This window comes from Schistocerca cancellata, chromosome 4 (assembly GCF_023864275.1).
Source record: "Schistocerca cancellata isolate TAMUIC-IGC-003103 chromosome 4, iqSchCanc2.1, whole genome shotgun sequence".
Classification (NCBI taxonomy): Eukaryota; Metazoa; Arthropoda; class Insecta; order Orthoptera; family Acrididae; genus Schistocerca; species Schistocerca cancellata.
In genome coordinates this window covers 172,445,999-172,459,601 of record NC_064629.1, presented here as the reverse complement: position 1 = coordinate 172,459,601, position 13,603 = coordinate 172,445,999, and the positions used below count along the sequence as shown (strand labels likewise).

General features: G+C 46.0%; 1 protein-coding gene across 3 annotated transcripts in view; it reads right to left on the bottom strand.

Annotated features, from left to right (window-relative positions):
- The window catches only part of LOC126183184 (nuclear hormone receptor FTZ-F1 beta), a 413,728-nt gene that overhangs the window by 114,857 nt on the left and 285,268 nt on the right, over positions 1–13,603 (bottom strand). For 2 of the 3 annotated variants that reach the window (XM_049924916.1, XM_049924917.1), the window contains exon 3: positions 11,121–11,300. The exons of the other annotated variant lie outside the window; for it this stretch is intronic. In XM_049924916.1, the coding sequence (XP_049780873.1) occupies positions 11,121–11,247 (127 nt within the window). In that variant the 5' untranslated portion in view covers positions 11,248–11,300. The remainder of the gene's footprint in view (positions 1–11,120; positions 11,301–13,603) is intronic. 3 annotated transcript variants of the gene reach the window in all.

The window sequence follows — 13,603 nt, the reverse complement described above, 5'->3', positions numbered from 1 at the left end:
GGTTGCGCTTTACGCTCTTCATCATGGGCATATATTGGCGAAAATACATATTTAATTCCGGAGGTACACATAAAATATCATCCGAAATTGTGCTAAACGCATTCTCTGAAAATTATTTCGAGCAGTTAGTTCACGAGCCCACGCGATAGTAAATGGTTGTGAAAATACACTTGACCTCTTAGCAACAAATAAGCCTGAGTTAACAACGAGCATCAAAACCGATTCAGGAATTAGTGAACACATAGCTGTCGTAGCGAGATTGAATATTGCAATCCCCAAATCCTCGAAAAATATACCTATTCAAAAAAGCAGATAAAAATTCACTTGACGCCTTCCTAAGAGACAAATTCCACTCATTCCAAATTAATAACGTAAGTGTAGACCAGATGTGGCTTAAATTCAAAGACATAGTATCGGCAGCAATTGAGAGATTTATACCAGATAAATTAATAAACGACGGAGCTGATCCTCCTTGGTACACAAAACGGGTTAGAACACTGTTGCAGAAACAAACATGCCAAATTTAAACAGATCCAAAATCCCCAAGATTGGCGATCTTTTACAGAAGCTCGAAATTTAGCGCGGCCTTCAATGCGAGATGTCTATAACAGTTTCCAAAACGAAACTCTGTCTCGAAATCTGGCAGAAAATCCAAAGAGATTCTGGTCGTATGTGAAGTATGTTAACGGCAAGAAATAATCAATGCCTTCTCAATACTGCTCTGCGGTGTGGGATCCATACCAGATAGGACTGACGGAGTACATCGTATATACCATGTGAGAATAAAGAAATGAGAGAATAAAGAAATATGGGAGAGAGTGTCACAGAAATTATAAAGGATTTAGGCTGGAAATCATTAAAAGAAAGGCGTTTTTCGTTGCGACGGAATCTTCTCACTAAATTCCAATCACCAACTTTCTCCTCCGACTACGAAAATATTTTGTTTGACACCGACCTACATAGGGAGGAACGATCACCACGATAAAATAAGGGAAATCAGAGGTCTTACTGAAAGATATGGGTGTTCATTCTTTCCGCGTGCTATACAAGATTGGAATAATAGAAAATTGTGAAGGTGGTTCGATGAATCCTTCTCTGCCAGGCACTTGAATGTGATTTGCAGAGTATCAATGTAGATGTAAATGTAGATTTTAAAGATCTTCGTAAAGTTATCTTCACCAATAACACCATCTGCTTTCTAGAAGCCGGCACATACATTACACGAACTTGACGATGGATTTTTATCGGTGGTGTGTTCTGTACGTTCAAAGGCTTCACATATCAAATATTGTAGATGGCGGAATATTTTTTATATGGTAAAATTGCAGTACAACGTCTGAAGAAGTAAGTATCTACGTATTAATGAGTCTACGGTAAATATAAGCATCAAGCTCTTTCAGAATATTCCTAGAATCAATGAGGTCATAAATGACGTATCACTGTCGGTGACGTAACTAATTCCAAGCGGACATTGCAGAAAGAAGCAGACCGCGTGTTATCCGATCTACTCGATATGGCTATGCGTTGCAAAAGGTATAGCGGATTACGGAGGCGGTTTGAAATCCGAGAAGTAACGCGAGATCCTGCCTCGGGCGCTAGAGGCCATACCTCTCTCGTGTCTTCCTAGACAGCGAGCAGCAGTTTCCTGCGCTCACGGCAGCATGAGGGAGCTGTCGCATCATAAGGAGCACTTTAGATCGCGGGCTATAAGAACAAATCGCAATAACTGGGTCAATTATGAGGAAATGTCTGCAACTAAGGCCTTTTATGTCCATATGAAGTTGGTGTACGTATCGACATATTCTGTTGAGTTTTACAAATGCTCGGGAAAACTGAGTATTATCGCATACATTAATATCGAGCACACTCATTATCACATTACATCTGCTTGCGGATACAGTGCTCTTACACAATAGGACAATCAGCTTGTGTAACAGAAGAACAGAGAAAAGTGCCAACAAATCTGGAGCACCACTGAAAATTTTGATACCAATAAAAGAGCCGCACAAACACTTTTAATGGTAAAAGCACGATTAACAAATCTATTGGTCAGATGATGTAAACTAAATAAAGAAATCCATCAAGAATCGCGATGTATGGCATGTATACATAATGCGAATTTCAGGTGGACCACTGACGGTACAAACTACTGAACAGGCTACTGTAGCCATAACATTTTAGGCATGAAAGGCGCCGGCCTGAGTGGCCGTGCGGTTCTGGGCGCTACAGTCTGGAACCGAGCGACCGCTACGGTCGCAGGTTCGAATCCTGCCTCGGGCATGGATGTGTGTGATGTCCTTAGGTTAGTTAGGTTTAATTAGTTCTAAGTTCTAGGCGACTGCTGACCTCAGAAGTTAAGTCGCATAGTGCTCAGAGCCATTTGAGCCATTTTTGCATGAAAGGCCCAGACATCCGAGGCACAAAAATAAAATATGATGAATTTGGAACTGCGCTGTGTTCATAGTTATTCCTGGCTAAGGACTCGATTAGGAGGCACAGTGTTTAAGATATTGTACTCGCAATGGGAGGAGCAGTGGTCAAATCCGCCTCCAAACATCCATATCGATGTTCTCCATAGTTTCCCCAAAATAGCTGTAGGTAAATTCCACGAAGATGAGTCTATAAACGCCAGAATCGGCTTCCTCCCCTACCTTCGTCAAATCCTAGCTTGACTTGTATAAGATATTGGTTGCGAGAGGTTACCCCTTCCCCACCAGTGTTCCTTTTTCACTCCACTGTTTTGATAAATAGAACTTGCTCACAGCCTAACTGAATGCCACCGGTAACCAAATTTAATTTACGAGTTGCCGAGATCTTTATTCTCACATGGTATCAGTCCGGTTCGTAATCGGGTGCATAATTTTGTGTTTTAATTTGTGTACAGATCTCTATTTTTACTTCAATTTGCATTATTGCTCTCTTGTGCATTTTATGTCACTGTTCTACTGGCACTATTGTACATACCGTTGGTTGTGTTATGTTTGTCATTTGGAGTTTACCTTTTAAGTATGTCTGTCTGTATGCTACACTTCTCACATTGTTATATGATGTTATTTGTACTTTAGTTCTTCTGCTACTATCGTACTTATTGTGTGATGTACGGTATTTGCCCTTTAATGTTTTGTCTTATAAGAGAACATGCATGTATAGTGCTGTCTAATAGAGCTTTTATTTTACTGTGTTTGTATGCTAATTTGGTAATTTTGTGTTATTCTGCTTGTTTCTATCATATTTCTTTGGCAGTTTATAACCGTTGTTGGCTATACGGTCCTTTTAACCCAAAGCCAAAATAAAGTGGAAAATAAATTCGAGCTTGCGCTCTGTTCTTGATGACCTAATCGTCGACAGAGCATAAAACCCTAATGTTTCTTCCGCCTCTTCTTCCTGCCCAGGGCGAACACGTTATGAAGATGCACACGTTTTGAAGATTACAAACAGCTCTACCAACTGAGCTACCCAAACACGACTCATGACCCGTCCTCACAGCTTCAATTCTGCCAGTACATCGTCTCCTACCTTCCAGACTTCACAGAAGCTCTCCTACTAACCTTGCAGAACCAGCACTCCTGGAAGAAAGGATACTGCACAGACATGGCTTAGCCACAGCCTGGGGGATGTTTCCAGAATGAGATTTTCACTCTGCAGCGGAGTGTGCGCTGATATGAAACCTCCTGGCAGATTAAAACTATGTGCCAGTCCGGGACCTTTGCTTTCGCGGGCAACTGCTCTACCATCTGCGCCACCCAAGCACGACGCACGACCCGTCTTCACAGCTTGCCCGCGAAAGGCAAAGGTCCCGAGTTCGAGCCTCGGTCCGACACACAGTTTTAATCTGCCAGGAAGCTGCATGTAAAAGTTATGTTTACAGTCCAATGTATTTGCCCTCGTAACTCTCCCGTAACTTTCAAGCGACTTTTTAAATTTGGTTACTCAACCACTAGAAAAGCAGTGTTGCAAAACAACTTTTCCAATACAAAATATCAACTTAAATTTTTTGTAGCCGTCGCTCATCAATTAATCTTTAAAAAGCATAAATGCACGGGCATTTTTGGATTTTTGGCACTTATCCACGCATTTATTTTGGATATTTGCCCCAATTTATAAATGGCCAGAAAACTCCGCCGAAAGCCCGTGTGCGAAGTACTGTACATTAGAGTGGTTACCAGAGCACTCTTATTCGGTTATGTTGAAGGCTAGGGTAGAAGAGACAAGAGCTGGACACATCTGCCGAACTTGTTATGAAATCCTTCTCGAGCACACACGTTATTCTCAGCTAAAAGTTGTAAGCAATATCAGTAAATGTCAACCTTACGCACATATACATTCAGTATTATTTGACAACATTCTCATACTGATATTCAGCAGCTATATATATGCCCCAAACCTTAACGAGTAAACATAAGCATCTAAAGACTTATTATGAAATGAAGTTAATTATCTTCGATTTACAATGTAGGCACGCCAATCACGTTGAAGAACAGTGTGTCTCCTGCGTATGTACCTCACTTTCATACTAACAGTCTTAAAATCTAAAGAAAATAACGCATAACAATCGTGTTAATACCGAATAGCGCTCCGTTCCTTCTTTAATGACACACTGAATCGCTTCATTCGATTACACTGTATTTGTGAATCGCAACATTAAAACGTTCGAAGCAAAGATCTCTGGCAACAGCTACTGGTAAGCAATTGTGCACTTCGACAATTAACACAGCATCTTACCAATGTCACAAAAGTACACTCCTGGAAATTGAAATAAGAACACCGTGAATTCATTGTCCCAGGAAGGGGAAACTTTATTGACACATTCCTGGGGTCAGATACATCACATGATCACACTGACAGAACCACAGGCGCATAGACACAGGCAACAGAGCATGCACAATGTCGGCACTAGTACAGTGTATATCCACCTTTCGCAGCAATGCAGGCTGCTATTCTCCCATGGAGACGATCGTAGAGATGCTGGATGTAATCCTGTGGAACGGCTTGCCATTCCATTTCCACCTGGCGCCTCAGTTGGACCAGCGTTCGTGCTGGACGTGCAGACCGCGTGAGACGACGCTTCATCCAGTCCCAAACATGCTCAATGGGGGACAGATCCGGAGATCTTGCTGGCCAGGGTAGTTGACTTACACCTTCTAGAGCACGTTGGGTGGCACGGGATACATGCGGACGTGCATTGTCCTGTTGGAACAGCAAGTTCCCTTGCCGGTCTAGGAATGACGATGGGTTCGATGACGGTTTGGATGTACCGTGCACTATTCAGTGTCCCCTCGACGATCACCAGTGGTGTACGGCCAGTGTAGGAGATCGCTCCCCACACCATGATGCCGGGTGTTGGCCCTGTGTGCCTCGGTTGTATGCAGTCCTGATTGTGGCGCTCACCTGCACGGCGCCAAACACGCATACGACCATCATTGGCACCAAGGCAGAAGCGACTCTCATCGCTGAAGACGACACGTCTCCATTCGTCCCTCCATTCACGCCTGTCGCGACACCACTGGAGGCGGGCTGCACGATGTTGGGGCGTGAGCGGAAGACGGCCTAACGGTGTGCGGGACCGTAGCCCAGTTTCATGGAGACGGTTGCGAATGGTCCTCGCCGATACCCCAGGAGCAACAGTGTCCCTAATTTGCTGGGAAGTGGCGGTGCGGTCCCCTACGGCACTGCGTAGGATCCTACGGTCTTGGCGTGCATCCGTGCGTCGCTGCGGTCCGGTCCCAGGTCGACGGGAACGTGCACCTTCCGCCGACCACTGGCGACAACATCGATGTACTGTGGAGACCTCACGCCCCACGTGTTGAGCAATTCGGCGGTACGTCCACCCGGCCTCCCGCATGCCCACTATACGCCCTCGCTCAAAGTCCGTCAACTGCACATACGGTTCACGTCCACGCTGTCGCGGCATGCTACCAGTATTAAAGACTGCGATGGAGCTCCGTATGCCAAGGCAAACTGGCTGACACTGACGGCGGCGGTGCACAAATGCTGCGCAGCTAGCGCCATTCGACGGCCAACACCGCGGTTCCTGGTGTGTCCGCTGTGCCGTGCGTGTGATCATTGCTTGTACAGCCCTCTCGCAGTGTCCGGAGCAAGTATGGTGGGTCTGACACACCGGTGTCAATGTGTTCTTTTTTCCATTTCCAGGAGTGTATTTCAAAAACCGCTTACTCCACTCTGTAGTACTTCGCGCTCCGACGTTCGAGTTGCTGCAATGGGGCGCGGAGAGTGACAAACAATTGGTGTCTGCGAAATTTACATGCTGTACATTCGGAAGCTTATAACTGGATACTATGTGAATTAGGTCCTAAAATTTCGCTCGGGCTCGAGTGTTGCGGCTGATATCTTGCAAGTGTGCTTTTTCCCTTTAAAATAATGGTCAATATTTGCGTGTGTGGTGTCCGTTCTTTCGGACATGTCCGAAAGAACAGACACCACAGTGTCCGTTCTTTCGGACATGTCCGAAAGAACAGACACCACACGTATAAATATGTACATATATGCTGCTTGGCGGCGAAATGATATCTTCTGTGCGGATGCACTCAATCGTTCGAACACTGAATAGCTGCGAGCAAACAGCGGATAATTGGACGGAGAACACAACACGTGCAGTGTGCAGCATGTGGGACTTTGGGCAGGAAAGGGGTGGAGGGGGAGGGGGGGGGGGAGTGTGCTCGGATGACCGAGGCTGTGCCGGCACGGTAGCTCAGCGTGTTCGGTCAGAGAGCTGGCTGTTATCTGTAGTAGAAAAGACATCCTGAGTGAATGGATCAACGATGAACTTGAACGGTTGTCATGTGACACCCGCCACGACTAAACGCATCGAACAATAACGAACAAAAGCCGGCCGGTGTGGCCGAGCGGTTCTAGGCGCTTGAGTCTGGAACTGCGCGACCGCTACTGTCACAGGTTCGAATCCTGCCTCGGGCATGGATGTGTGTGATGTCCTTAGGTTGGTTAGGTTTAAGTAGTTCTAAGTTCTAGGGGACTGATGACCTCAGATGTTAAGTCCCATAGTGCTCAGAGCCATTTGAATCATTTTGAACGAACAAAATAAAAAAAAGAAGAAAAGGCTGTTAAGGCAAACGTTCTAGAGAAGCGAAGCATCCGGGTTCTAGTCTCGGTCGAGCACAAATTTTCATATGTCGCCGTCGCATTTAATGCACTGTCCGTATTCAGCTGAAATCGGAAAGTTTCTCTTTTATACAGGGTCAGGTAGGTGATTTTTTTGTGTTAGCAGAAGAGCCAACACCCTGTTACGAGTGGAGGTCGAAATGCACGCGTTTTAGCTCAAGCAGGCTAGCGTGAGGAGGGAAGAACTATACTGACGTGAGGTCTGGAACATGACAAGGAATGAGAATTCAGAAAGCGGGCGTAATTAGTTTGATACTTAACTTTAATCCATTAATGATGAACGTCGCTCTTGACGGTACATGATTCACAATATTATCTGTTCAGAATACATTCTTGAAGATATTTCTTATAGTAACTGAATATGGCGCCTTGCTAGGTCGTAGCAAATGACGTAGCTGAAGGATATGCTAAACTGTCGTCTCTGCAAATCAGAGCGTATGTAGACAGTGAACCATCGCTAGCAAAGTCGGCTGTACAACTGGGGCGGGTGCTAGGGAGTCTCTCTAGACTAGACCTGCCGTGTGGCGGCGCTCGGTCTGCAATCACTGATAGTGGCGACACGCGGGTGCGACGTATACTAACGGACCGCGGCCGATTTAAAGGCTACCACCTAACAAGTGTGGTGTCTGGCGGTGACACCACAGATTTTCCTTATAAGTCGACTCTAAAGCTCCTAGAAGCCTGTAACATGAATTTGAAACACCTTGTGTGTCTGGAGTTATCTCTGTGCGAAAGTGAAACGTGGACGATAAACAGTTCAGACAAGAATAGAATAGCGGTGTTTGAAACGTAGTGTTGCAAAATAATAATAACTGCCGAGGCGGTACTAAATCGAACTGGGGAGAAAAATGTATATCACACCTGGACTAGAAGAAGGGATCGCTTGGTAGGACACATCTCCTTAGCCATCATGGAACTGTCAGTTTGGTAAGAGAGGTGGGGGAATGGGGAGAGGGGAGGGGGGTGACTGTAGAGTGAGACCTGGACTACAGTAGGCAGGTTCAAACTAGAGATGGGTCGAACTCGTACATTCCCGTGAACTACTTCATTCATTTCACTCTTTGCCGTGAAGCGTTCAAATGAAGTAGTTCACTCATGAAGTAGGGAAGCCTGGCGAAGTTGCCCAGTTCGCTGCTCAGCCGCGGCTACGCTCACTTCGCCTCGCTCGTACAATAAAGCTTCGTAATACTTCATAATTTTACCAACAGATGGCCGACCTATGCAGTAACGTGCACGCAACGTTTTACACGCTTACAGCGTCTGAGCTAACTTACATAGAGCATGGTCGAAGGGGACAAAGGAAAGATAAACAGAGAAGCCTGTCACATATAAAGAAGGTATTACATTTAATCTTGCTCGAAATTTTCTCATGAAGCGCCCAAAAAAGTCTTTATCTGCCAAGTGAAACATTATTTGTTGTATTCGTGGACTGAAAACTAGGATTACCAACGAAATGCAGTCCAATTTTATGTTCCTTTTAAAATTTAATTCAAAATAGAATGAGTATGTTTACCACTGTCACAAAGTCTACAAGGTGTTACAAAAAGGTACGGACAAACTTTCAGGAAACATTCCTCACACACAAAGAAAGAAAATATGTTATGTGGACATGTGTCCGGTAACGATTACTTTCCATGTTAGAGCTCATTTTATTACTTCTCTTCAAATCACATTAATCGTGGAATGGAAACACACAGCAACAGAACGTACCAGCCTGACTTCAAACACTTTGTTACAGGAAATGTTCAAAATGTCCTCCGTTAGCGAGGATACATGCATCCACCCTCCGTCGCATGGAATCCCTGATGCGCTGATGCGGCCTGGAGAATGGCGTATTGCATCACAGCCATCCACAATACGAGCACGAAGAGTCTCTACATTTGGTACCGGGGTTCCGTAGACAAGAGCTTTCAAATGCCCCCATAAATGAAAGTCAAGAGGGTTGAGGTCAGGAGAGCGTGGAGGCCATGGAATTGGTCCGCCTCTACCAATCCATCGGTCACCGAATCTGTTGTTGAGAAGCGTACGAACACTTCGACTGAAATGTGCAGGAGCTCCATCGTGCATGTTGTGTCGTACTTGTAAAGGCACATGTTCTAGCAGCACAGGTAGAGTATCCCGTATGAAATCATGATAACGTGCTCCACTGAGCGTAGGTGGAAGAACATGGGGCCCAATCAAGACATCACCAACAATGCCTGCCCAAACGTTCACAGAAAATCTGTGTTGCTGACGTGATTGCACAATTGCGTGCGGATTCTCGTCAGCCCACACATGTTGATTGTGAAAATTTACAATTTGATCACGATGGAATGAAGCTTCATCCGTAAAGAGAACATTTGCCCTGAAATGAGGATTGACACATTGTTGGATGAACCATTCGCAGAAGTGTACCCGTGGAGGCCAATCAGCTGCTGATAGTGCCTGCACACGCTGTACATGGTACGGAAACTACTGGTTCTCCCGTAGCACTCTCCATACAGTGACGTGGTCAACGTTACCTTGTACAGCAGCAACTTCGTCCATTGCAGGTCTCCTCGTCGTTCTAGGTCTTCTCCCAGTCGCGATTCATAGGCTGGAATGTTCCGTGCTCCCTTAAGACGCCGATCAATTGCCTCGAATGTCTTCCTGTCGGGACACCTTCGTTCTGGAAATCTGTCTCGATACAAACGTACCGCTACTGCCCCGTGCTAATCCATACATCAAATGGGCATCTGCCAACTCCGCACTTGTAAACATTGCACTGACTGCAAAACCACGTTCGTGATGAACACTAACCTGTTGATGCTAAGTACTGATGTGCTTGATGCTAGTACTGTAGAGCAAAGAGTCGCATGTCAACACAAGCACCGAAGTCAACATTACCTTCCTTCAATTGGGCCAACTGGCGGTGAATCGAGGAAGTGCAGTACATACTGACGAAACTAAAATGAGCTCTAACATGGAAGTTAAGCGTTTCCGGACACATGTCCACAAAACATATGTTCTTTATTTGTGTGTGATGAATGTTTCCTGTAAGTTTGGCCGTACCTTTTTGTAGCACCCTGTATATATCTACGTTAAGTAATTATTCAGAAATTTTCCTGTAGGTTTTATTTTTGTTGAGAATAATAATCCTCCTGATTCAAAACGTAAACTGTCACCTCTACTCATTGGTACGATTTCAGGTAAAATCCCTCTTTCAATGTTATTAACATTATTTTCATGTTGGCTGTGCGTGCTCAAACAGCCAGCCTCTTCGTTTGTATCTGTAGTATTCATTTGACAGCAAGCGCTGCCAACGGTAGGCTACCGGTAGACGGGAAGTATAACTGAACTTCACAAATAGTCACGGGTAATGATGTCAGCACTGCAGGAAACAGCTGACGCTGCCTTCCCCTCACCCCTCACCTCACCAACGCCTCGCAAACCTATCGTTCCCCACAAACACCGTGCGATTTCTCGACAGGCAGTAGAGGGAGGACTGAAGTGAAGGGAGGATGAGTGACGTAGCGCCGATGTAATGGGATGTGGGAGAGGGGAAGAGAGTGAGTGAACTAGAAAAAAGTGTGGAGTGTGTTATGTGTTATCTGTGAAGAGTTTGAAGTACCAGTTCATTGAGATTGATTGGTTAGTTCACACTTCACTGGAGTGAAGCGTTCATTTGAACGACTCATTCACGAGCTCCCCATCACTACTTCAAACGGATGTAGATTGCATTAGCTACGCAGACATGAGGCCGTTTGCACTGGACACACTAGCGTGGAGAACTGCAGCAAACGAATCATCAGACGGACAGCAACAGCAGCAACAACAGTACAGTTTCATTATTACTGAAAAGGTAACTTTAGCACATAGAATGAGAATGGCCGCGTGTCAGCTAGTTTTGCCTGGAGAGCTGAGTTAGAGACTACGTGGAATTCTTAGTGGGAGGGGAAAACCCCGGCGCCTATCGACGCGACAGCAGCACGCGAAACAATCGATAGGAGCAGGTGCGTTCTTACCGATGTTGTCGCCACCGTGGTGTACGCTGATGACAGTAACGGAGCCCGAAGCCACGTCACCGCCAGGGTCCGCGGGAGCCGCTTGCTTGGGGAGGCCCCAGCTGCCAACAGACACGCTCGTCTCCATCAGCGGTGTTGGGGCATGGCGGCCGGCTTCGGGGCTTCACATCGCCTCGTCACCTGCACAGCCAGCGCCGCTTGGCGTCACACAAATGTACACACTACGCACTGCTGCAGCGCCGCTAGCGATGGCAAAAACCGATACCGATATTTTACTTCCGAATAACCGGTATTTTTTGGTGTTTGGTTCAAATGGCTCTAAGCACTATGGGACTTAACTTCTCAGGTCATCAGTCCCCTAGAACTTAGAACTAATTAAACCTAACTAACTTAAGGACATCACACACATCCATGCCCGAGGCAGGATTCGAACCTGCGACAGTAGCGGTCGCGCGGTTCCAGACTGTAGCGCCTAGAACCGCTTGGCCACTTAGGCCGACTTGGGTGTTTGTTTCGTCTCGGTTATAACAGGTGTTTTTTGCTTCTTACTAATAGCCGACTTAGAAACCAAAATAGTAATTACCCTCCAAGAGCCAAAGAAACTGGTACACCGGCCTAATATCGTGTAGGGACCCCGCGTGCACGCAGAAGTGCCGCAGCACGGCGTGGCATGGTCTCGACTACTTTCAGAACTAGTGCTGGAGGGAATGGACACCATGAATCATTCAGGGATGTCCATAAATCCGTAAGAGTTCCAGGGGTGGTGATCTATTATGAACAGCACGTTGCAAGGCATCCCAGATATGCTCAATAATGAAACTTCCTGCCAGTTTAAAACTGTGTGCCGGACCGAGACTCGAACTCGGGAGCTTTGCCTTTCGCGGGCAAGTGCTCTATCAACTTTTTTTAAAATTCTTTTTTATTGTTATCAATATTGTTTTGTTTATTTAATTTTAATGTCCCAAAAGAAAAATCACACATGAGAAAGAAAGGAAACAAATATAGGGCCGAAGTGACATCCTCATCACTTCATCTACATCTACATCTATATCTACATTTATACTCCGCAAGCCACCCAACGGTGTGTAGCGGAGGGCACTTTACGTGCCACTGTCATTACCTCCCTTTCCAGTTCCAGTCGCGTATGGTTCGCGGGAAGAACGACTGCCGGAAGGCCTCCGTGCGCGCTCGAATCTCTCTAATTTTACATTCGTGATCTCCTCGGGAGGTATAAGTAGGGGGAAGCAATATATTCGATACCTCATCCAGAAACGCACCCTCTCGAAACCTGGACAGTAAGCTACACCGCGATGCAGAGCGCCTCTCTTGCAGAGTCTGCCACTTGAGTTTGCTAAACATCTCCGTAACGCTATCACGCTTACCAAACAACCCTGTGACGAAACGGGCCGCTCTTCTTTGGATATTCTCTATCTCCTCCGTCAACCTGATCTGGTTCGGATCCCACACTGATGAGCAATACTCAAGTATAGGTCGAACGAGTGTTCTGTAAGCCACCTCCTTTGTTGATGGACTACATTTTCTAAGGGCTCTCCCAATGAATCTTAACCTGGCACCCGCCTTACCAACAATTAATTTTATATGATCATTCCACTTCAAATCGTTCCGCGCGCATACTCCCAGATATTTTACAGAAGTAACTGCTACCAGTGTTTGTTCCGCTATCATATAATCATACAATAAAGAATCCTTCTTTCTATGTATTCGCAATACATTACATACTTCACTGGGAGTAATATCCTATCCCTCGAGACAACGTAGACCTGGGACTCCCCACCGCTTCGGGGGGTCATGAAACATGCTGCCTAGAAAGTTCGCAAAGTGCGTTTTATATTTAGAGTGGAGTCGGATGATTTCGTGTTGTTCTAGTAGACAATCCCAATAGTCCATGCCCGATATCAAGGTCCGCGAGAGCACGTAGTGCGATGCATGTCCTCCAGTCCAGCGGATTGCCGACGTTTTCTGTGACGGGAAAAAGACAGCGTCAAGGGAAAATAAAGCATCCGTCCTCATCATGGATTCGTCGGTGCCTCGGAGTGCCATGATGAGTTGCGTCAGTCGCCAAACATCCTTTGCCTCACCGTACTGCACAGAATGTTCGTCGGTGTCCTGCACGCCACATATAAGGCAGAGCGGGGAATCTACCATGCGAATCTCGTACAATCGTTGGCGGTTGACTGTCTTGCGGTTGATTGAGCAATCCAAGCACGACTCATGCCCCGTCCTCACACCTTTAATTCCGCCAGTAACTAGTCTCCTACCTTCCAAACTTCATTCTATGCTGAATAATGTTCATGTCTGGGGAGTTTTCTGGCCAGCGGAAGTGTTTAAACTCAGAAAAGTGTTCCAGGAGCGACTCTGTAGCAATTATGGACGTGTGGGGTGTCGCATTGTCCTGCTGGGAAAGTCTGTCGGAATGCGCAATGGACATGAATGGATGCAGGTGATCATACAGGATCCTTATG